The sequence below is a fragment of the Schistocerca cancellata genome, chromosome 1 (assembly GCF_023864275.1).
Source record: "Schistocerca cancellata isolate TAMUIC-IGC-003103 chromosome 1, iqSchCanc2.1, whole genome shotgun sequence".
NCBI classification, from domain to species: Eukaryota; Metazoa; Arthropoda; class Insecta; order Orthoptera; family Acrididae; genus Schistocerca; species Schistocerca cancellata.
The window spans coordinates 854,962,260-854,984,781 of NC_064626.1; the positions used below are offsets into that span (position 1 = coordinate 854,962,260).

Consider the following 22,522-nt stretch of genomic DNA (forward strand, 5'->3'; position numbering starts at 1 on the left):
ATTCGCGTGGGTTCGTGGACTAACTGCTCGAAATAATTTTCGGAGAAAGCATTTAGGACAATCTCGGAAGATGTTTTCTGCCTACCACCGGTTTTGAACAAGTATTTTTGCCAACATGTCGAGGGAAGGTTGAAGTCCCCACCAACTATAACCGTATGAGTGGGGTATTTATTTGTTACGAGACTCAAATTTTCTCTGAACTGTTCAGCAACTATATCATCGGAGTCTGGGGGTCGGTAGAAGGAGCCAATTATTAACTTAATTTGGCTGTTAAGTATAACCTCCACCCATACCAATTCGCACTGAGTATCTACTTCCTGCTTTCCCTTCTTTGCTTAGAACTGGGTTTCCATCAGAGCTCTTGATATTCATACAAGTGGTTCTCTTTTCTCCAAAGGTCTCTTAATTTTCCTGTAGGCAGTATCTATCTTATCCTTCGTGAGATAAGCCTCTACATCCTTACATTTGTCCTCTAGCCATCCCCGCTTAGCCATTTAGCACTTCCTGTCGATCTCATTTTTGAGACTTTTATATTCCTTTTTTCCTGCTTCACTTACTGAATTTTTGTATTTTCTCCTTTCATCAATTAAATTCAGTATCTCTTCTGTTACCCAAGGATTTCTACTAGCCCTCGTCTTTTTTCCTACTTGATCCTCTGCTGCCTTCACTACTTCATCCCTCAAAGCTACCCATTCTTCTTCTACTGTATTTCTTTCCTCCATTCTTGTCAATTGTTCCCTTATGCTCTCCCTAAAACTCTCTACAACCTCTGGTTCTTTCAGTTTATCCAGATCCCATCTCCTTAAATTCCCACCTTTTTGCAGTTTCTTCAGTTTTAATCTACATTTCATAACCAATAGATTGTGGTCTGAGTCCACATCTGCCCCTGGAAATGTCTTACAATTTAAAACCTGGTTCCTAAATCTCTGTCTTACGATTATATAATCTATCTGAAACCTGTCAGTATCTCCAGGCTTCTTTCATGTATACAGTCTTCTTTTATGATTCTTGAACCAAGTGTTAGCTATGATTAAGTTGTGCTCTGTGCAAAATTCTACCAGGCGGTTTCCTCTTTCGTTTCTTACCCCCAATCCATATTCACCTTCTACATTTCCTTCTCTCCCTTTTCCTACTGACGAATTCCAGTCACCCATGACTATTAAATTTTCGTCCCCCTTCACTACCTGAATAATTTCTTTTATTTCATCATACATTTCTCCAATTTCTTCGTCATCTGCAGAGCTAGTTGGCATATAAACTTGTACTACTGTGGTAGGCGTGGGTTTCGTATCTGTCTTGGCCACAATAATGCGTTCACTATGCTGTTTGTAGTAGCTTACCTGGCATTCCTATTTTCCTATTCATTATTAAACCTACTCCTGCATTACCCCTATTTGATTTTGTGTTTATAACCCTGTAGTCACCTGACCAGAAGTCTTGTTCCTCCTGCCACCGTATTTCGCTAATTCCCACTATATCTAACTTTAACCTATCCATTTCCCTTTTTAAATTTTCTAACCTACCTGCCCGATTAAGGGATTTGACATTCCACGCTCCGATCCGTAGAACGCCAGTTTTCTTTCTCCTGGTAACAACATCCTCTTGAGTAGTCCCCGTCCGGAGATCCGAATGGGGGACTATTTTACCTCCGGAATATTTTACCCAAGAGGACGCCATCATCATCTAACCATACAGTAAAGCTGCATGCCCTCTGGAAAAATTACGCTGTAGTTTCCCCTTGCTTTCAGCCGTTCGCAGTACCAGCACAGCAAGGCCGTTTTGGTTAGTGTTACAAGGCCAGGTCAGTCAATCATCCAGACTGCTGCCCCTGCAACTACTGAAAAGGCTGCTGCCCCTCTTCAGGAACCACACGTTTGTCTTGCCTCTCAACAGATACCCCTCCGTTGTGGTTGATGATGATGATGTTTGGTTTGTGGGGCGCTCAACTGCGTGGTTATCAGCGCCCGGACTCCGTTGTGGTTGCACCTACGGTACGGCTATCTGCATCGCTGAGGCACGCAAGCCTCCCCACCAACGGCAAGGTCCATGGTTCATGGGGGGTCATAGAGACTATCGGCATTTAAATCTGTTACGAGACTAGTCACATTTCTCACCAAAACGACATTTTCGGACACAAGAGGCTTTGTCACAACCACACAAAATCAGTTACTATCCATTACAAGTTTTATCCTCCAATATAATGAAATAAAAGAATGAAATCGCACCGGAGGCATAATATAGGTTGTCGCACATGAAACCGGTACGCCTCAAGTATCGGTTAATCACTTCTGGTCGAACTGCTTGTAAAGTGGCAACACTGTCTCGAAAGTTGGCTACACTGCATCTCTTATAAACAGGTAACTAAATGTTTTCTAACGTTACTACTATCTATTCGTTTTTAGTTAGTTCTTCGTTACTTGAAACTCGGGCGTGAGGCGCACCGATTTTATGTGGGACACCTTGTATGCTGGCATACCATACTCACGAACCATCTTTAATAGAAATTGGACAAATTAAAAAAAACACGTTCCTGACGAAAAACTATTCTACATCTACATAACTACTCTACAGTTTACAATTAAGTGCCTGGCAGGGGGTTCTTCGAACCAACCTCAGACTGTTTCTCTACCGTTCCACTCTCTAGCAGCGCGTGGGAAAAATTAACACTTAGATATTTCTGTAAGAGCTCTGATTTTGCTTATTTTATTATAATGATCATTTCTCCTTATGTAGGACGGTGACAACAAAATATTTTCACATTTAGAGGAGAAAGTTGGTGATTGAAATTTCTTGAAAATGTCTTGTTTGAATGATTCCCATCCCAACACTTACGGTATTCGTGACACTCTGTCCCCTATTTCGCGATAAAACAGAACATGCTGCTCTTCTTGGAACTTTTGCGATGTCCTCCGTCAGCCTTATCCATACAGCACAGCAATACTATAGCGAATGGAACCTGAAGATGAGATTTTCACTTCCCAAGATTTACATTCAGTTTTGGAACGTTGTTGACATTGACTGAAAAATCAGAGTACATCTCACCCACTCTTCTATTTTCATAGTGGTGAACAGCTAGTGGCTCTGCAGAGGGAGGCAGGGGATGCTAAACGGCTTCGCCATCCTCTCCACGTCCTTGTTGCACTCCACATTCTCCAGCCGGTCTCTGACTTTTACACTGTCTCGCTATGTGTATTCTCTCGTAAAAATGATATTATAGGAATGCAATCGTTATCAATTTTCATGTCATTTTTATTGCGTTTGTCTTGTGTTATTTGTGTGCCGGGAGTGCTCTCAGGGTATAGGAAAGACCCACCGTAGTGTAATAGCCATGTAAGAAAACTGCTGTGTAAACAAAGAGAGCTTCGTCAAAGGTACATGAGAAGTCAAAACCTAACTGCCAAACGAAAGATGAATGAAGCGAAAATGAGCGTAGGAGAGCAATAAGAGAAGCGTTCAGTGACTTTGCAAGTGAAATTCTGTCAACCGACCTGAGTAAAAAATCTAATAGCATTTGGTCTTATATAAAACCAGTGAGCGGTTCGAAATCATCTATTCATTTACTCAAAGACAATACTGGCACCGAAAAGGATGATAACACAGAGAAGTCCGGAATACTGAATTTAGTCTCTCGAAATTGCTTCACCGCAGGAGATCGTAACACGGTCCCTCCTTTCAATCACCGTATGAACGCCGAAATGACAGATATTGGAATAACCTATAGCGGAATATAAAACAACTAAAATCGCGTAGTAGTGAAAAGACATCAGGACCAGACGAGATACCCCTAAGATTCCACAAAAACGTACGAAAGAACTTGTACACCTTCTAGCAGCAGTTTATCATAGATCGCTGGAGCAACGAAAGGTACCTAGCGACTGGAAAGAAGCGCAGCTGATTCCTGTCCTCAAGATGCGTCGTAGTACAGATGCACATAATTATAGGCCTATATCGTTGACATCCCCCCCCCCCCCCCCATGAACCATGGACCTTGCCGTAGGTGGGGAGGCTTTCGTGCCTCAGCGATACAGATAGCCGTACCGTAGGTACAACCACAACGGAGGGGTATCTGTTGAGAGGCCAGACAAACGTGTGGTTCCTGAAGATGGGCAGCAGCCTTTTCAGTAGTTGCAAGGGCAACAGTCTGGATGATTGACTGATCTGGCCTTGTAACAATAACCGAAACGGCCTTGCTGTGCTGGTGCTGCAAACGGCTGAAAGCAAGGGGAAACTACGGCCGTAATTTTTCCCGAGGGCATGCAGCTTTACTGTATGATTAAATGATGATGGCGTCCTCTTGGGTAAAATATTCCGGAGGTAAAATAGTCCCCCATTCGGATCTCCGGGCGGGGACTACTCAAGAGGATATCGTTATCAGGAGAAAGAAAACTGGCGTTCTACGGATCGGAGCGTGGAATGTCAGATCCCTTAATCGGGCAGGTAGGTTAGAAAATTTAAAAAGGGAAATGGATAGGTTAAAGTTAGATATAGTGGGAATTAGTGAAGTTCGGTGGCAGGAGGAACAAGACTTCTGGTCAGGTGACTACAGGGTTATAAACACAAAGTCAAATAGGTGTAATGCAGGAGTAGGTTTAATAATGAATAGGAAAATAGGAATGCGGGTAAGCTACTACAAACAGCATAGTGAACGCATTATTGTGGCCAAGATAGATACGAAGCCCACACCTACTACAGTAGTACAAGTTTATATGCCAACTAGCTCTGCAGATGACGAAGAAATTGAAGAAATGTATGATGAAATAAAAGAAATTATTCAGATAGTGAAGGAAGCCGAAAATTTAATAGTGGTGGGTGACTGGAATTCGAGTGTAGGAAAAGGGAGAGAAGGAAACATAGTAGGTGAATATGGAGTAGGGCTAAGAAATGAAAGAGGAAGCCGCCTGGTAGAATTTTGCACAGAGCACAACTTAATCATAGCTAACACTTGGTTTAAGAATCATGATAGAAGGTTGTATATATGGAAGAACCCTGGACATACTAAAAGATATCAGATAGATTATATAATGGTAAGACAGAGATTTAGGAACCAGGTTTTAAATTGTAAGACATTTCCAAGGGCAGATGTGGACTCTGACCACAATCTTTTGGTTATGATCTGCAGATTAAAACTGAAGAAACTGCAAAAATGTGGAAATTTAAGGAGAGGGGACCTGGATAAACTGAAAGAACCAGAGATTGTACATAGTTTCAGGGAGAGCATAAGGGAACAATTGACAGGAACGGGGGAAAGAAATACCGTAGAAGAAGAATGGGTAGCTTTGAGCGATGAAGTAGTGAAGGCAGCAGAGGATCAAGTAGGTAAAAAGACGAGGGCTAGTAGAAATCCTTGGGTAACAGAAGAAATATTGAATTTAATTGATGAAAGGAGAAAATATAAAAATGCAGTAAATGAAGCAGGCAAAAAGGAATACAAACGTCTCAAAAATGAGATCGACAGGAAGTGCAAAATGGCTAAGCAGGGATGGCTAGAGGACAAATGTAAGGATGTAGAGGCTTATCTCACTAGGGGTAAGATAGATACTGCGTACAGGAAAATTAAAGAGACCTTTGGAGATAAGAGAACCACTTATATGAACATCAAGAGCTCAGATGGAAACCCAGTTCTAAGCAAAGAAGGGAAAGCAGAAAGGTGGAAGGAGTATATAGAGGGTCTATATAAGGGTGATGTACTTGAGGATAATATTATGGAAATGGAAGAGGATGTAGATGAAGATGAAATGGGAGATACGATACTGCTTGAAGTGTTTGACAGAGCACTGAAAGACCTGAGTCGAAACAAGGCCCCTGGAGTAGACAACATTCCATTGGAACTACTGACGGCTTTGGGAGAGCCAGTCCTGACAAAACTCTACCATCTGGTGAGCAAGATGTATGAAACAGGCGAAATACCCTCAGACTTCAAGAACAATATAATAATTCCAATCCCAAAGAAACCAGGTGTTGACAGATGTGAAAATTACCGAACAATCAGTTTAATAAGCCACAGCTGCAAAATACTAACGCGAATTCTTTACAGACGAATGGAAAAACTTGTAGAAGCTGACCTCGGGGATGATCAGTTTGGATTCCGTAGAAATACTGGAACACGTGAGGCAATACTGACCTTACGACTTATCTTAGAAGAAAGATTAAGGAAAGGCAAACCTACGTTTCTAGCATTTGTAGACTTAGAGAAAGCTTTTGACAAAGTTGACTGGAATACTCTCTTTCAAATTCTAAAGGTGGCAGGGGTAAATTACAGGGAGCGAAGGGCTATTTACAATTTGTACAGAAACCAGATGGCAGTTATAAGAGTCGAGGGACATGAAAGGGAAGCAGTGGTTGGGAAGGGAGTAAGACAGGGTTGTAGCCTCTCCCCGATATTATTCAATCTGTATATTGAGCAAGCAGTAAAGGAAACAAAAGAAAAATTCGGAGTAGGTATTAAAATCCATGGAGAAGAAATAAAAACTTTGAGGTTCGCCGATGACATTGTAATTCTATCAGAGACAGCAAAGGACTTGGAAGAGCAGTTGAACGGAATGTATGGTGTCTTGAAGGGAGGATATAAGATGAACATCAACAAAAGCAAAACGAGGATAATGGAATGTAGTCGAATTAAGTCGAGTGATGTTGAGGGTATTAGATTAGGAAATGAGACACTTAAAGTAGTAAAGGAGTTTTGCTATTTGGGGAGCAAAATAACTGATGATGGTCGAAGTAGAGAGGATATAAAATGTGGAGTGGCAATGGCAAGGAAAGCGTTTCTGAAGAAGAGAAATTTGTTAACATCGAGTATAGATTTAAGTGTCAGGAAGTCATTTCTGAAAGTATTTGTATGGAGTGTAGCCATGTATGGAAGTGAAACATGGACAATAAGTAGTTTGGACAAGAAGAGAATAGAAGCTTTCGAAATGTGGTGCTACAGAAGAATGCTGAAGATTAGATGGGTAGACCACATAACTAATGAGGAAGTATTGAATAGGATTGGGGAGAAGAGAAGTTTGTGGCACAACTTGACCAGAAGAAGGGATCGGTTGGTAGTACATGTTCTGAGGCATCAAGGGATCACCAATTTAGTATTGGAGGGCAGCGTGGAGGGTAAAAATCGTAGAGGGAGACCAAGAGATGAATACACTAAGCATATTCAGAAGGATGTATGTTGCAGTAGGTACTGGGAGATGAAGAAACTTGCACAGGATAGAATAGCATGGAGAGCTGCATCAAACCAGTCTCAGGACTGAAGACCACAACAACAACAATCGTTGACATCAATCTGTTTTAAAAGATGGAACATTTTTTATGCTCAGGAATTATCACTTTTTGGAGAATGACATTTCCTCTACAAAAATCAACGTGGATTTCGCAAACAGAGATCTTGCGAATGTTAGCTCGCTCTATCCTTTGATGAGATCCTTAGCGCTCTAAACAACGGCGCTCAGCTTGATGCCGTGTTCCTAGATTTTAGGAAGGCCGTTTGACACTGCCCCGTACTGCCAATTAGTGGGAAAAAAATACGAGCTCCCCGAGTAGTGGACCAAATTTTCGACTGGATTCTTCGCACACAGAGCTCAACACGTCGCTCCTAACGGAACAAAATCAACAGATGTAAAGGTAGTTTTCGGGGTACCCAGGGAAGTGTGATTTGGCCGTCACTGTTATACATGATGTAGCAGAAAACCGTTCGCAAATGATGCCACTGTCTACAATAAAGTATCAACGCAAGAAGTCAGTATCGATTTACAGGATGTCTTGCAGAAGAGTGATGAATGGTGCAGGCTGTAGTAGTTGACACTGAACGTAAATAAATACACACATCAAAAAATGTTTTGCATCACCTCGGTTCCGAGAGTTTCGGGACCTGTACAGAAAATTGGAATACAGATCAACATAAACATCATTTCCGCCATTTTTATTGCTCATGAAAACCACACATTGGATGTTGTACCACCATACAGCGAGAACTTCAGAGGTGGTGGTCCAGACTGCTGTACACACCGGTACCTCCAATATCCAGTAGCACGTCCTCTTGCACTGATACGTGCGTGTATTCGTCGTGGCCTAGTATCCACAAGTTCATCAAGGCACTGTCGGTCCAGATTGTCCCACTCGTCAACAGCGATTCGGCGTAGATCCCTCAGAGTGGTTGGTGGGTCACGTTGTCCATAAACAGTCCTTTTCAATCTATCCCAGGCATGTTCGATAGGGTTCGTGTCTGGAGAAAGTGCTGGCCACTCTAGCCGAGCGATGTCGTTATCCTGAAGAAAATCATTCAGAAGATGTGCACGATAGGGAAGATGTGCGCGATAGGAGCACGAATTGTCATCCATGAAGACGAATTCCATGCTGCCGATACGTTTGCGATATCGGTTGGAGGATGGCAATTACTTATCGTACAGCCATTACGGCGCCTTCGATGACCACCGGCGGCGTACGTTGGTCCCACATAATGCTACCCCAAAAGAGCAGGGAACCTCCACCGCCGGCACGGGTGGCCGAGCAGTTCTAGGCACTACAGTCTGGAACTGCGCGACCGCTACGGTCGCAGGTTCGAATCCTGCCTCGGGCATGGATGTGTGTGATGTCCTTAGGTTAGTTAGGTTTAAGTAGTTCTAAGTTACAGGGGACTGATAACCTCAGAAGTTAAGTCCCATAGTGCTCAGAGCTATTTGAACCTCCACCTTGCTGCACTCGCTGGACAGTGTGTCTGAGTCGTTTAGCCTGACCGGGTTGATTCCAAACACGTCTCCGACCATTGTCTGATTGAAGGCATATGCGACACTCATCGGTGAAGTGAACGTGATGCCAATCCTGAGCGGTCCATTCGGCATGTTGTTGAGCCCATCTGTACCGCGCTGCATGGTGTCTTGGTTGCAAAGATGGATCTCGCTATGGACGTCTGGAGTGAAGTTGCACATCATGCAGCCTATTGCGCTCAGTTTGAGGCGTAACACGACATCCTGTGGCTGCACGGAAAGCAGTACTCAATATGGAGGCGTTGCTGTCAGGGTTCCTCAGAGCCATATAAACCGTAGATAGAGGTCATGCACTGCAGTTGTAGCCCTTCGGCGGCCTGAGCGAGGCATTTCATCGACAGTTCTTGTCTCTCTGTATCTCCTCCATGTGCGAACAACATCGCTTGGATCCTTTCTAAGACGCTTGGCCACTTCCCTTATTTAGAGCCCTTCCTGGTACAAAGTAACAATGCGGACGCGATCGAACGGCGGTATTGACCGTCTAGGGGTGGTATAACTACAGACAACATGAGCCGTGTCCTTCCTTCCTGGTGGAACGACTGGAACTGATCGGCTGTCGGACCCGCTCCGTCTAATAGGCGCTACTCATGCATGGTTGTTTACTTCTAAGGGCGGGTTTAGGGACATCTCTGAAGAGTCAGAGGGACTGCGTCTGTGATACAATATCCACAGTCAACGTCTATCTTCAGAAGTTCTGGGAACTGTGGTGATGCAAAACTTTTTTGATGTGTGTGTATTGTACATACATAGGAAAAGAAAGCCACTATTGCACTACTGTACTACTGACGACAAATTGTTTGAAACAGTCTCCAGAAGTAACCATCTAGAGTGATCTTAAGTGGAATGACCATATAAAAAAAATGGTAAGAAAAGCAGACGGCAGACTGAGATTCATAGAAAGCACCTTAAGGAAATGTAACTCTTCCACGAAGGAAGCGGCTTACAAGGCGCTTCTTCCACCGATTCTGGAGTATTGTTCATCAATATCAGCTAGGACTGTCAGAAGAGATAGAGAATATCCAACGAAGAGCCTTGCGTTTCACCAGGGTATCGTTTAGTTGGCGCGAGAGCGTTACAGATATGCTGTACGAACTCCAGTCCTAGGTGTTCCACGAGAGACGTTGTGCATCACGGAGAGGTTTGCTATTGAAATTTCGATAGAGAACTTTCCAGAAAGAGTCGGACAGCATGTTACTTCCTCCGATACACAACATGCGTGATGACCACGACGTGCAAATACGAGAAATTGGAGCCAGTACAGAGTGTTATCGACAATTGTTTTTCCACTCGTCATTCACGAGTGCAACAGGGATGGGGGGATCAGTTAATGGTACCACAAGTATCCTGCGGCACACAGCATTAGGTAGCTTTTGGAGTACGATGTAAATGTAGATGTTACTCATAATGAAAACTGCAATGACGATTTAGTTGTTACCGTAATTTCCCGAACTGAAAAATCAACGCTTAATGTCACAACGAAGCACTCGCGAGAAGCAGAATCAGAGGATTAAAGCTACGTCTGGTTCTTCGTGTTGCATAAACTCTGTTTCCACCCCGGTTGTACCTATAACATGCATTTGGGTGCATGTATAGCACTAAAGTATTATTTACTTTAAATCTATAATTCAGCTTTTGATAGATTTTTCCTCAGATTAAGTTACATTTCCTAGTTATAACACATCGCACGTGAGTGGCATTTGATAATCGGTCATAAATAAAGCGATTAGATGAAACAGCTTTAGGAATGTAAATACATTATGTTACATTTATTTATTTTTACTATATGGTGTTTGGATCACCGTTGACAATTTCAGTTTGCCTTTACAAATCACCATTACAAGACACTCAAGATATTTTCATAACTGCTACTGAAATAGTTTTGTACCATATACTGGACGTCCCAGGAGGAATCATCAACATTTATGGATATGACAGCAACGATAATTCGAAGCAAAAACGATCCATAAAAAGCATACCTTAAGACCTATGAGCATTGCTTCATCTTCGATAATGTGAAATAAATGTCTTCTACTGCAAGTTCTTTGCTTTCCATATTTTGAGATGTCGAAGTATGCATCAAAACAAGGAAAAAGTGTGGAGTGAACATGGTCTCTACAGTGGATACCTTAAGACACATGGGCACTTGTACATATTCGCTAGTGTGAAACACATCTCTTCTCTTGAACAAGTGCTCACAGCTCTTACGGTACACACTCTTAGAGTCCATGTTCACAGAACATTTTTTTTCTTGTTTTGGTCCTTACTACCCCCTCCCATAACATGAAAATCAAAGAGTTAGTAGTAGAAGAGATTTGTTTCACAGTACCGAAGATAAAAAAGCGCTCATAGCTCTTAGGATACGCGTTTTAGAGCCCTTGTTTACTCGACTTTTTTTGCTTCCAATGATCGTTCCTGTTATATACATGTATACTGACTATTCATCCTAGGACACCCTGTGTATTAATATAATTTTCTTACGATGATAGCACGATTTTTAGTTTTTATTACCTTGAGACAAAACGGGATGGTGACAGGTGGATTTCATGGGAGTTCTATAGTGCGAGTCACTAATTACGCCGTGATCGGCCTGTCTATGGACGGCTGGCGGCGTGCTTTAGTTGGCTGGCATTGCCGTGCACATCTGCGTCAGACAATGCACTGTGCGTGTCTCGCGGCTTGGAGAAGCTCGGACCTCTGGCGTTACTAGAAGTGTCTCCTATAGACTGTCATTGCTTCGAGCTGTAGTTAAGTGTATGTCATGATGGCGGCATCACTCTGAAGCCTAGCAGTGAAGTTCCACACTAAGACAATTCCTCTCTTAATGTTGTGCATAGTTTTCAGCGAATGTCTATGCATCTGATTGCCCAAATCATGTTGTTCTTCTAGCACATCAAATAATTTAGCAATAACTTTCACATCTGTGGAGCATACCTTTCGTTTCCCAGGCTACAAAGACAACGTACTCGCCAAGGAGTTTTTTCTCAGAGGGCCTCTTTCTTTGTGACAAGTGCCGTTTTGTCTATTGCTGCACACGTCTCGAGTCTTAACGTTTTTTTGTCAGCTAGGACTTCGAAAAATCGCGTTTACTCCTATTATTTATTTATTTACTGAGTTAATTAGTCACATGTTCCATAGATCATCTGAACGATTGTTTTATCGAAATAATGTGGAAGAGTCAGTTTACAGCATATGTATACATGATTACTAATTAGTGTTGACGTAAATGAACTTGTTTTTTACAAGTAAGCAGTTTTTAAATAAAAATTCGTCCATAGAAAAGATTTTGTTTAGGAGAAATGAATTTTGATTAGACTTTAGACTTACTTTGCTGCCTGTCAGATTTTTGTGATATTGGGCAAATGATGAACAATGTTTGTTTCTGTGTATTTAAGTCTTTTCTGAGGCATTGAGAGCCTTAACGATGGGTATGAAAGTAGCGTCTACTTCTAGTGTTGTAGGTATGACCAAAACAATTCTTCTCAAACACTGATGGATTATTTATGACGAATTTCATTAGTGAATGTATGTATTGAGAAGCTGCAGTTAAAATGTCTATCTAATTTAAGAGGCATCTACAAGCTGACTGCGGATAAACACCACTTATACTTCTTAATTCTCGTTTTTGTACAATCAGTACTTTGTTTCTAAGTGATCAGTTACATCAGAAAATTGCTCCGTAAGACATTATTGGGGGTGGGCGGAAGGGGTGGGGGAGGGAAGAATGAGCAAAGTGTGTATGGAGATTAACTCGTTTATTTCCAAGATCAGTTACTATACAAAGAGCGAAAGTAGCTCAATTTAATTGTTTGAGCTATTCAGTATTATGCTTCCTACAGTTCCAATTTTCGTAAGCATATACACCAAACAATGTGGAGCATTCTAACCTGTTTATTGACCACTCTTTTTTGCCACATGGACTGTTGGTATGTCTCTAGAAGATCATTGTAAGTGATTGAAGCTATTTCAGGAATTCATGAACTATGTTAATTGACACATTGTTACGAAACTCAAGGCTGATATAGAAAATCTCAAAAAGTTGTTGCACTCGCACTTCAAATTTCTGCCACAAGAGTGCAACAGTGAGCAGATACGCAAGATGGCGACAGGCGCTGACAGAGTGTATACTGCGCTTGAAATGCATTCACATCATAACAGTGCAACGACACTTTATAACGAAGTTCATCAATGATCCACCAACTGCCAACTCCATTCGGCGATAGTACGCGCAGTTTAAAGCTTCAGGTTGCCTCTGCAAGGGGAAATCAACGGCCCCACTACAGGACACGTGTATCTGGACATGCTGGAAAATTGGCTCATGCCACATCTGGAGACCGACAGTGTGGACTTTATGTACCACTAGGACAGTGCTCCTCCCCACTTCCATCACGCGTTTCGTGAATTCTTAAACAGGAAATTGAGAAACCGGTGTATCGGTCTTGATGGGCTTGATGATCAGCTATTCATGACATAGTCTCCACACTCTCCAGACCTAGCCCCATGCGATTTTTTTGTGTAGGGTTCTATGAAAGATTCAGTGTTTGTGCTTCCTCTATCAAGAAACCTACAAGAACTGCGAGCTCGCATCAACAGTGATTTTGAGTAGATTGGTACGGACATGCAGAGCCGAACTTGGGAAGAACTTCATTATCGACTTGAGATCTGCAGAATATGTAAGGTATATCTTACGGAACATTTGAAATGTGTAAAAAAAATTTCAGTTTTTCTGTGTGTGGGCAAAACCCTATGACAAGATGTCAGATAATATAGCTACAGCAAATGTATGAAATCGCTTCAGTCATTTATAATAACCTTTTAGCTGTCGTGTGGAACTGAAAATAATGTGTTTTCTCAACTTAGAGGAAGTCCATTTTCAGAGAAGCGCCCCTTAATTCTTTGAAAAAGTAATTAATAATCTCTTCTGTGGCTTTCTCTCTAATTGCATTTACTATAACACTAATATCTTCTGCAAAAAGTATCAATTCTGCTTATTGCAATGTCATTCACATAGGTAAGGGATGGGAGTGGACCCAAAATTGAACCTTGTGGGGATAACGTTTGCTTTTGCTGTACCCCAGTAATATGTGCTTGGTCCATGTCCAGTCAGTCACTGCTCTGGCGTATAACATGCAGTAAATGTTCTAGGAGGGGAGAGGCGTCTTTATGGGCCTGTGGCTCCATGTTCAGATTAGATTAGATTAGTTTTTCATTCCATAGATCTGTGCTGAGGAGATCCTCGTGGATGTGGAACACATCAATTTTTCTTTTTAAGCTGAAATAACAATACTAATAGTATGAATATATACAATACATCATTTGTTTCTATTAAAAAAATTGTCAATGGAATAGAAGGAGTTGGCCACTAGTAAGTCTTTCAGGATCCTTTTAAACTGATCTTTATTTGTAAATAAATTTTTTATGTTTTCTGGCAAATTATTGAAGATGAGTGTTCCTGAGTAGTGGACCCCTTTTTGAACAAAAGTAAGTGCTTTTAAGTCCTTGTGCAGATAATTTTTGTTCCTGGTATTGTAAGTAAGAACTGAGCTGTTTGTTGGAAAAAGAGGTATATCATTTAGGACAAATTTCACTAAGGAGTAAATATACTGAGAGGCAGTAGTTAGTATACTCAGTTCTTTGAAGAGGTTTCTACAGGACGTCCGTGAATTTGCTCCACAAATAATACGTATTACACGCTTTTGGACTATGAAAACTTTTGTTTGACTTGAAGAGTTACCCCAAAATATTATACCATATGACATTATGGAATGAAAGTAGGCAAAGTATGCAAGCTTTTTCAGTTTTATGTCGCCTATGTCAGCTAACACTCGAATTGCAAATACAGATTTGTTAAGGCTTTCCTGTAGTTCTGTGGTGTGCTCCTCCCAACTGAATTTATTATCAAGTTGTAATCTCAGGAATTTAAGACTGTCAACCTCTTCTATCTGCTCTTCTTCATACTTAATGCATATGCTGGGTGGAAACCTCTTACAGGTTCTGAATTGCAAATAGTGCGTCTTTTCGAAGTTTAATGTCAGTGAGTTGGCTTTAAACCATTTATTAATATCCATGAAAATATCATTATCAGATCTTTCTAGAACTACATACTATTTATTGCAATACTTGTGTCATCTTCAAACAAAATGAACTCTGCTTCTGGCAGTGTAACTGATGAGAGATCATTAATGTACACAAGAAAAAGCAATGGCCCTAAGATGGATCCTTGTGGGACACCACATGTAATTTATTCCCATTCTGATGATGACCTAATTCAATAGTCCGTTGCACTGACACCCTTTGTTTCCTGTTAGCGAGATATGACTTGAACCATTTTGCAGCACTGCCCGTGACACCATAGAATTCTAATTTATTTAAAAGGATGTTGTGGTTCACACAGTCAAATGCCTTTGACAAATCACAGAAAATACCTGCTGCTTGTAATTTGTTATTTAATGAATTAAGTACATTTTCACTGTAGGTGTAAATAGCCTTCTCGATATCAGAACCCTTCAGAAATCCAAAGTGTGTTCTTGATAATATGTTATTTGTGGTCAGGCCAGGTCCTTGCGGTTTAGGTGCCAAGAGGCTGGCTCCTCCACACCTCCCACCCACATATGTATGGGGTCAACTGGACATCGTCTGGACGATATATTATATCTTTATACGAACTCTCAAGTTCTATAAGTAGGTAGTAATTCTGTTGGGCCATACCGTTTTATCCTCCATTTTGATGTCGCGTACGTAGTTTGCAGCCACGATTCTCGAGGCAAGTTGTAGAGCGTGCTGGTGATGTGCGGGCAGGTGGCGAGGCAGAGCAACATGTGGCGCGCGGTGATACCGCTGCACTACTGCTCGTCGCCGCTGGAAGACTGGCTGCAGGACACGGACCTGCGCTTCCAGTTCGGCATCGGCTTCGCCAAGGGCCGCGGCCTGGTGAGGCGCGCCGACGCCATGGTGCTGGTGAGCGGCTGGCGGTCGGGCTCGGGGCACACCAACACCGTGCGCGTCGTGTACGCCAGCGGCTCGGGCGAGGAGCCGCCCGTGGAGGCCGAGTCCAGCAGCGACAGCGAAGGGGAGGCGGAGCCGGCGGCGGCCGAGGAGGAGGCGGAGGCGGAGGCGGAGGGCGAGGGGGAGGCCGCCGAGGAGGCCGCGCCCGAGTAGCGCCTGTCACGCTCTGTCAGCTCAAGCAAATAAAGCGCACCAGCCTCACACTGCAGTTCGCTGGCGAGTAGTAACGCCTCTTCTGTAAGACTGCACTGGCTGCCTTCAGTCCAAAAATGGTCAACTTAGTCAATACAGGGTTCCTCGCGAAGGCGAAACTGTATACGATATCGGTTGCCCGAATCTCAGTCTGTTTTCGTTCATAATGAAGTTTGCCATCGGAGTTATCCAAACAAATCCCATGAGAGCGAAAAATAAAAATCTGGCTCTATGTCCCAGTACGCTATAATGGAATTTAGTCGAATTAAATCACACTGGAATTAGATCAGGATCTGAGTAGTAGTCGAATTTTACTATTTGGGAAGCAAAATTACCGACGATGGCCGAAATAGACAGGATATACACTGAGGAGACAAAAGTCATGCGATAGCGATATGTGCACATACAGATGGCGGTAGTATCGCGTACACAAGGGTATAAAATGGCAGTGCATTCACGGAGCTGTCATTTATATTCAGATGATACATGTGAGAAGGCTTCAGACGTCATTATGGCTGCACGACGAGAATTAACAGACCTTGGACGCGGAATGACAGTTGGATCTAGACGCATAGGACATTCCATTTCAGAACTTGTTAGGAAATTCAGTATTCCGAGATCCACAGTGTCAAGAGTGTGCCAAGAATACCAAATTTCAGGCATTATCTCTCACCACGAACAACGCAGCGGCTGACGCCCTTCACTTAACGACCGACATCAGTGGCCTTTGCGTAAAATTGAAGTTGCTAACAGACAAGCAACGCCGCGTGAAATAACCGCAGAAATATACGTGAGATGTACGAAGAACGTAGCCTTAAGGAAATTGGCGAAATTTGGCGTTAATAGGGTATAACAGCAGTCGACCGAAGCGAGTATCCTTGTTATCAGCACGACATCGCCTGCAACGTCCCGCCGGCCGGTGTGGCCGTGCGGTTCTAGGCGCTTCAGTCTGGAACCGCGTGACCGCTACAGTCGCAGGTTCGAATCCTGCCTCTGGCATGGATGTGTGTGATGTCCTTAGGTTAGTTAGGGTTCAATAGCTCTAAGTTCTGGGGGACTGATGACCACAGATGTTAAGTCCCATAGTGCTCAGAGCCATTTGAGCCAATTGCAACGTACCTCCTGGGCTCGTGACAATATCGGTTGGTACCTAGACGACTGAAAAACCGTGGCCTGATCAGCAAGAGCTGATGGTATGGCTCGAGTGTGGCGCAGACCTCATGAAACTATAGACCCATGTTGTCGACGACGTACTGTGCAAGATGGTTGTGGCTCCATAATGGTGTATTTACATGGAATGGGCTGGATCCTCTGGTCCATCTGAACCGATCATTGACTGGAAATGGTTATGTTCGGCTACTTGGAGACCATCTGCGACCATTCATGGACTTCATGTACCCAAACCACAATGGAATTCTTATAGATAACAATACGCCATATCAGAATTTTTCACGATTGGTTTGAATAACATTCCGGACTATTCGAACGAATTATTATGCCACCCAGATCGCCCGGCATGAATTCCATCGAACATTTATGGGATGTAATCGTTAAGTCAGCGCGTGCACAAAATCCTGCACCGACAACCCTTTCGCAGTCATGGACGGCTGTAGAAGCGGCATGGCTCATTATTTCTGCAGGGGACTTTCAATGACTTGTAGAGTCCGTACCAAGTCGAGTTGCTGCAGTACGCTGCGCAAAAGGAGTTATCCCACGAATTTTGTGCCCTCAGTGTAAAATGCAGGCTGGTTATAACAAGAAATATGTTTCTGAAAAGAGGAATTTGTTAACATCTAATATAAATTTCTTAGGAAGTCTTTTCTGAAAATATTTACATGGAGTGTAATCAGGTATGAAAGTGGAACATACACAACAAAAACAGTTCGGAAAAAAGAAGATTAGAAACTTTTGAAAATTGATGCTACAGAAGAATCTTAACGATTAGGTGAGTAGGTATAGCAATTAATGAGAAAGTACTGAATCTTACTAGGGAAAAAGCAAATCAATGGCACAAGGTGACTAAGACACGGGTTCGTTTGATTGGACACGTTTTGAGACGTCAAGATATCACCAGTCTAATACTGGATGGAAGTTTGGAGGGTAAAAATTGTAGATGGAGGCCAAGAGACGCATACAGTTAGCAGATTCAGAAGGAGATGATGAGGCCTACACAGGATAAACTGTCGTGGACAGCTGCATCAAATCACTCTTCGGACCGAAGACCACCACATCAACAACATCTATACAACTATGTGTGGTGGTTTCGCACAACATGAAATCTGACCTGCTATCCTGAATAACGAAATGGACACAAATGTACGTAATTTCGCGCCACAGCATTCTCCAACCATAACTCGGTTGTTTTGTACCCTTCACTAAGAGCACAGTAAAAGTCTAGAAACTTTTGTACTAAATCGAACTCCCTATTTCAGCCCTTAAACTTGTTCAGTTACGCTATCGTAACTTCAAAGCAGCCAGTTGTAACACTCTTAGCGCATAAACAACTTGCCATCCATTCATCTATCTACATTCCCTGGTCATCTCCACTTAATTTTCTATATAGTCACAATTATATCTTTCAGTCCAATCTGTTCTCACTTTCCCAGTAATTCCCATCATGAATCTCTCTACTGATAGCTGAGCAACCCTCAGTTTTTCGGTGGGCTGCATCAAAAGCCCTTGTGTCATAAACAAAGACCGATAACACACAGATCACAAACTTTCCGCACTCAGTACGTCAGAAATAGAATTATGAAATATACAGAGTGTACTAAAAAGATGTATACACTTTAACTGCCTGTAACTTCGAAATTAATAGACGGAAAAGATTCATTGTCGGTGGAAGCGTAGCTTAAATTCCAAGTTATTGAAAACAATGTAGATATTCTAAGTGGTCACTCTTAACGTCCTCACACAGGAAATGACGCTAAACAGTGATCACCGTAGCAAAATGTTGTCAGCTATAATCTTTAACAATACCGAAAGAATTTATGGTCAAATGTAGGGGCTCTTAGTGCCACAAAAATTAGTATCCACTCACTCATGGACGAGACTGGAACTGATACTGAAAGCAGCAAAATAAAAACAGAAATGCTAAACTCTGTCTTCAAACGTTTCTTTACAAAGGAAAACCCAGGAGTATTGCCCCAACTTAATTCTCGTATCACTGAAACGATGAGCGAAATAGATATTAGTGTCGGTGGCATTGAGAAAGAACTGAAATCGCTAAAATTGAATAAGGCCCCAGAAATGAAGCACATATTACACCGGCATACGAGAAGGGTAGCAGAAGTGACCCACAAAACTACCGTCCATTGTCCATGACATCCATTTGTTGTAGAATACTGGAACATACTGTGAGCTCAAACACAACGAGGTATCTCCTCCATGCCAACCACCACCGATTTCGAAAACATAGGTCATATGAAACACAACTCGCACTTTTCTCACATGACGTTCTGAAAGCCATGGATCAAGGCAGTCAAGCAGATATATTTATGATTTCCGCAAAACATTTGACTCAGTACCGCAACTACGCTCAGTCTGAAAAGTACGATCATATGGGGTATCAGATAAAATATGTGACTAAGTTGAGGACATCTTGGTAGGAAGGACGCAGCATGTTATATTGGATGGAGAGGCATCGATAGCTGTAGAGGTAACTTCAGGTGTACCCCAGGGAAGTGTGTTGGGTCTGTCGCTGTTCATTTTGTCTGTTAATGATATTTCGGACAATATTATTAGTAACCCTAGACTTTACGCAGACGATGCAGTTATCTGCAACGAATTACACAATGAACGAAACTGTACAAATATTCAGTCAGACCTTGATAAGATTTCAAAGTGGTGCAATGATTGGCATCTTGCTTCAATGTTCAAAAACGTAAAACTGTGCACTTCAGAAACCGGAAAAAACATAGTACTCTTTGCATATATTAGTGAGACAGAGTTCTAATCTGTAAACTCATACAAATACTTGTGTAAGTCTTAGTAGGGACATGAAGTGCAAGGTTCATATAGGCCCAGTCGTGTGTAAAGCATGTAGCAGCCTTCGGTTTATGGGTGGAATGCATTCCGTCTACAAAAGTAATTGCTTACAAATTACTCGTGCGACACATCCTAGAATATTACTCAAATATGTGTAATGTGTACCAAACAGAACTAGCAGGGGATATTGAACGTATACAGAGAAGGGCAGCACGAATAGTCACAGGTTTGTTTGACCCGTGGGAGAGTGTAACTGATATGTTGAAAGAACTGAACTGGCAGACTCGTGAAGATAGACAGAAACCATTCCAAGAAAGTCTACTAACAAAGTTCCAATAACTGACTCTAAATAATAACTGTAGGAATATACTTCAACCCCCTACATATCGCTCACATGGGGGTCGTGTGAATAAGATTAAATTAATTACAGCACGCACAGAGGCATTTAAACAATGGGAAATGGAAGGGTATCTTTTGAGAGGCCAGACAAACGTGTTGTCCCTGAAGAGGAGCAGCAGCCTTCTCAAGTAGATAGAGGTGCAACAGTCTGGATGATTGACTGATCTGCCCTCGTACCATGTGGTTAAATGATGATGGCATCCCTTTGGGTAAAACATTCCGGAGGTAAAATAGTCCCCTATATGCATATCCGGGTGGGGAATACTCAAGTGGATGTCGTCTTCAGGAAAAACAAAACTGGCATTCTACGGTTTGGAGCGTCTAACGTTAGGTCCCTTAGTATGGCAGGAAGGTTAGAAAATTTAAAAACGGAAAAGGATTGCGTGAATTTAGATACAGTGGAAATTAGCGAAGTTCAGTGGCTGGAGGAACAGGACTTCTGGTCAAGTGGATATGGGTCTGTAAACACAGAATCAAATAGGGTAAGGCAGGGTAGGTTTCATAACGAATAAAAAATAGGAACACACATAAACTACTATGAACAGCATAGTGAACCCATTACTGTAGCCAAGACAGACACGAAGCTCGCACCGACCGCAGTAGAACAAGTTTATACACCAACTCGCTCTGCATGCCGGCCGCGGTGGCCGTGCATTTCTAGGCGCTTCAGTCCGGAACCGCGGGGCTGCTACGGTCGCAGGTTCGAATCCTGCCTCGGTTTGGATGTGTGTGATGTCCTTAGGTTAGTTATGTTTAAGTAGTTGTAAGTTCTAGGGCACTGATGACCTAAGATGTTAAGTCCCATGGTGCTCAGAGCCATTTGAACCACTCGCTCTGCAGTTGAGGAAGTGATTGAAGAAACGTATGATGAGATAAAATAAGTTATTCAAATAATTAAGGGAGAGGAAGATTTAATAGTCATTGGGGACTGGATTTCGATAGTAGGAAGAGGAAGAGAAGGAAAAACAGTAGGATAATATGGACTGGAAGAATGGATGAAAGAGGAAGCCGCCTGGTAGAGTTTTGCACAGAGCATAATTTAATCATCGCTAACACTTGGTTTAAAGATCATAAAAGAAAGCTGTGTAGCTTTAAGAGATGAAATAGTGAAGGCAGGTAAAACACAAGGTGTAATAGAGATCCTTCGATAACACGAGAGATATTGAATTTAATTGATGAAAGGAGAAAATATAACAATGCAGCAAGTGAAGCAGCCGAAAGGAAATAAAAAGTTTAAAAATCAAATTGACAGGAAGTGCAAATAGCTAAGTAGGAATGGCTAGAGGACAAATGTAAGGATTTAGAAGACTATTTCCCGAGGGAAAGGTAGATACTGAGTATTGGAAAATTTAAAAAGGCCTATTGAGAAAAGAGAAGCATTTGTATGGATACCAAGAGCTGAGGTGGAAAACCAGTCCTAAGTATTAGAAAAGAAAGCTGAAAGGTAAAAGAGTATATAGAAGATCTACACAAGGGAGATGTACTTGAAGGCAATATTATAGGCATGGAATAGAACGTAGATGGAGATGAGATGGGAGATATGATACAACGAGAAGAATTTGACAGAACTCTGAAAGATCTAGGCAATGGCCTTGTCGCAGTGGATACAGCAGTTACCGTCAGATCGCCGAAGTTAACCGCTGTTGGGCGTGGCCGGTAATTGGATGGGTCACCATCCAGGCCGCCATGCGCTGTTGCCATTTTTCGGGGTGCACTCAGCCTCGTGATGGCAATTGAGGAGCTACTCGATCGAATACTAGCGGCTCCGGCCACAGAAAACCATCATAACGACCGAGAGAGCGGTGTGCTAACCACACGACCCTCCTGTCAGCATCCTCAGCTGAGGATGACACAACGGCCGGAAGCTCCCAATGGGCCACTTGTGGCTGTAGACGGAGTGCTGAGAGATCTAAGTCGAAGCAAGGCTCTGGGGCTTGACGACATTCCGTCAGAACTAGTTACTACCTTGGGAGTGACACCCATGACAAAACTGATGTGCAAGATGTTTGAGACAGACGAAATAACTTCAAACTTGAAGAAGAATGTAATAATTCCAATTCCGAAAGAAACAGGCGCTGCCAGATGTGAATATTATTGAACTATCAGCTTAACAAGTCATTGTTGCAAAATACTAACTCGAATTCCTTACAGAAGAAAGGAAAAACTGGTAAAAGCCAAACATGACGAAG

At 42.4% G+C, this 22,522-nt stretch overlaps 1 protein-coding gene across 1 annotated transcript in view; it reads left to right on the top strand.

Annotated features, from left to right (window-relative positions):
• Positions 1-22,522, top strand: part of LOC126107449 (pyruvate kinase-like) — a 130,550-nt gene that overhangs the window by 78,409 nt on the left and 29,619 nt on the right. The window contains exon 6 of the mRNA XM_049913340.1: positions 15,549-15,833. Coding sequence (XP_049769297.1) covers positions 15,549-15,833 — 285 coding nt within the window. The remainder of the gene's footprint in view (positions 1-15,548; positions 15,834-22,522) is intronic.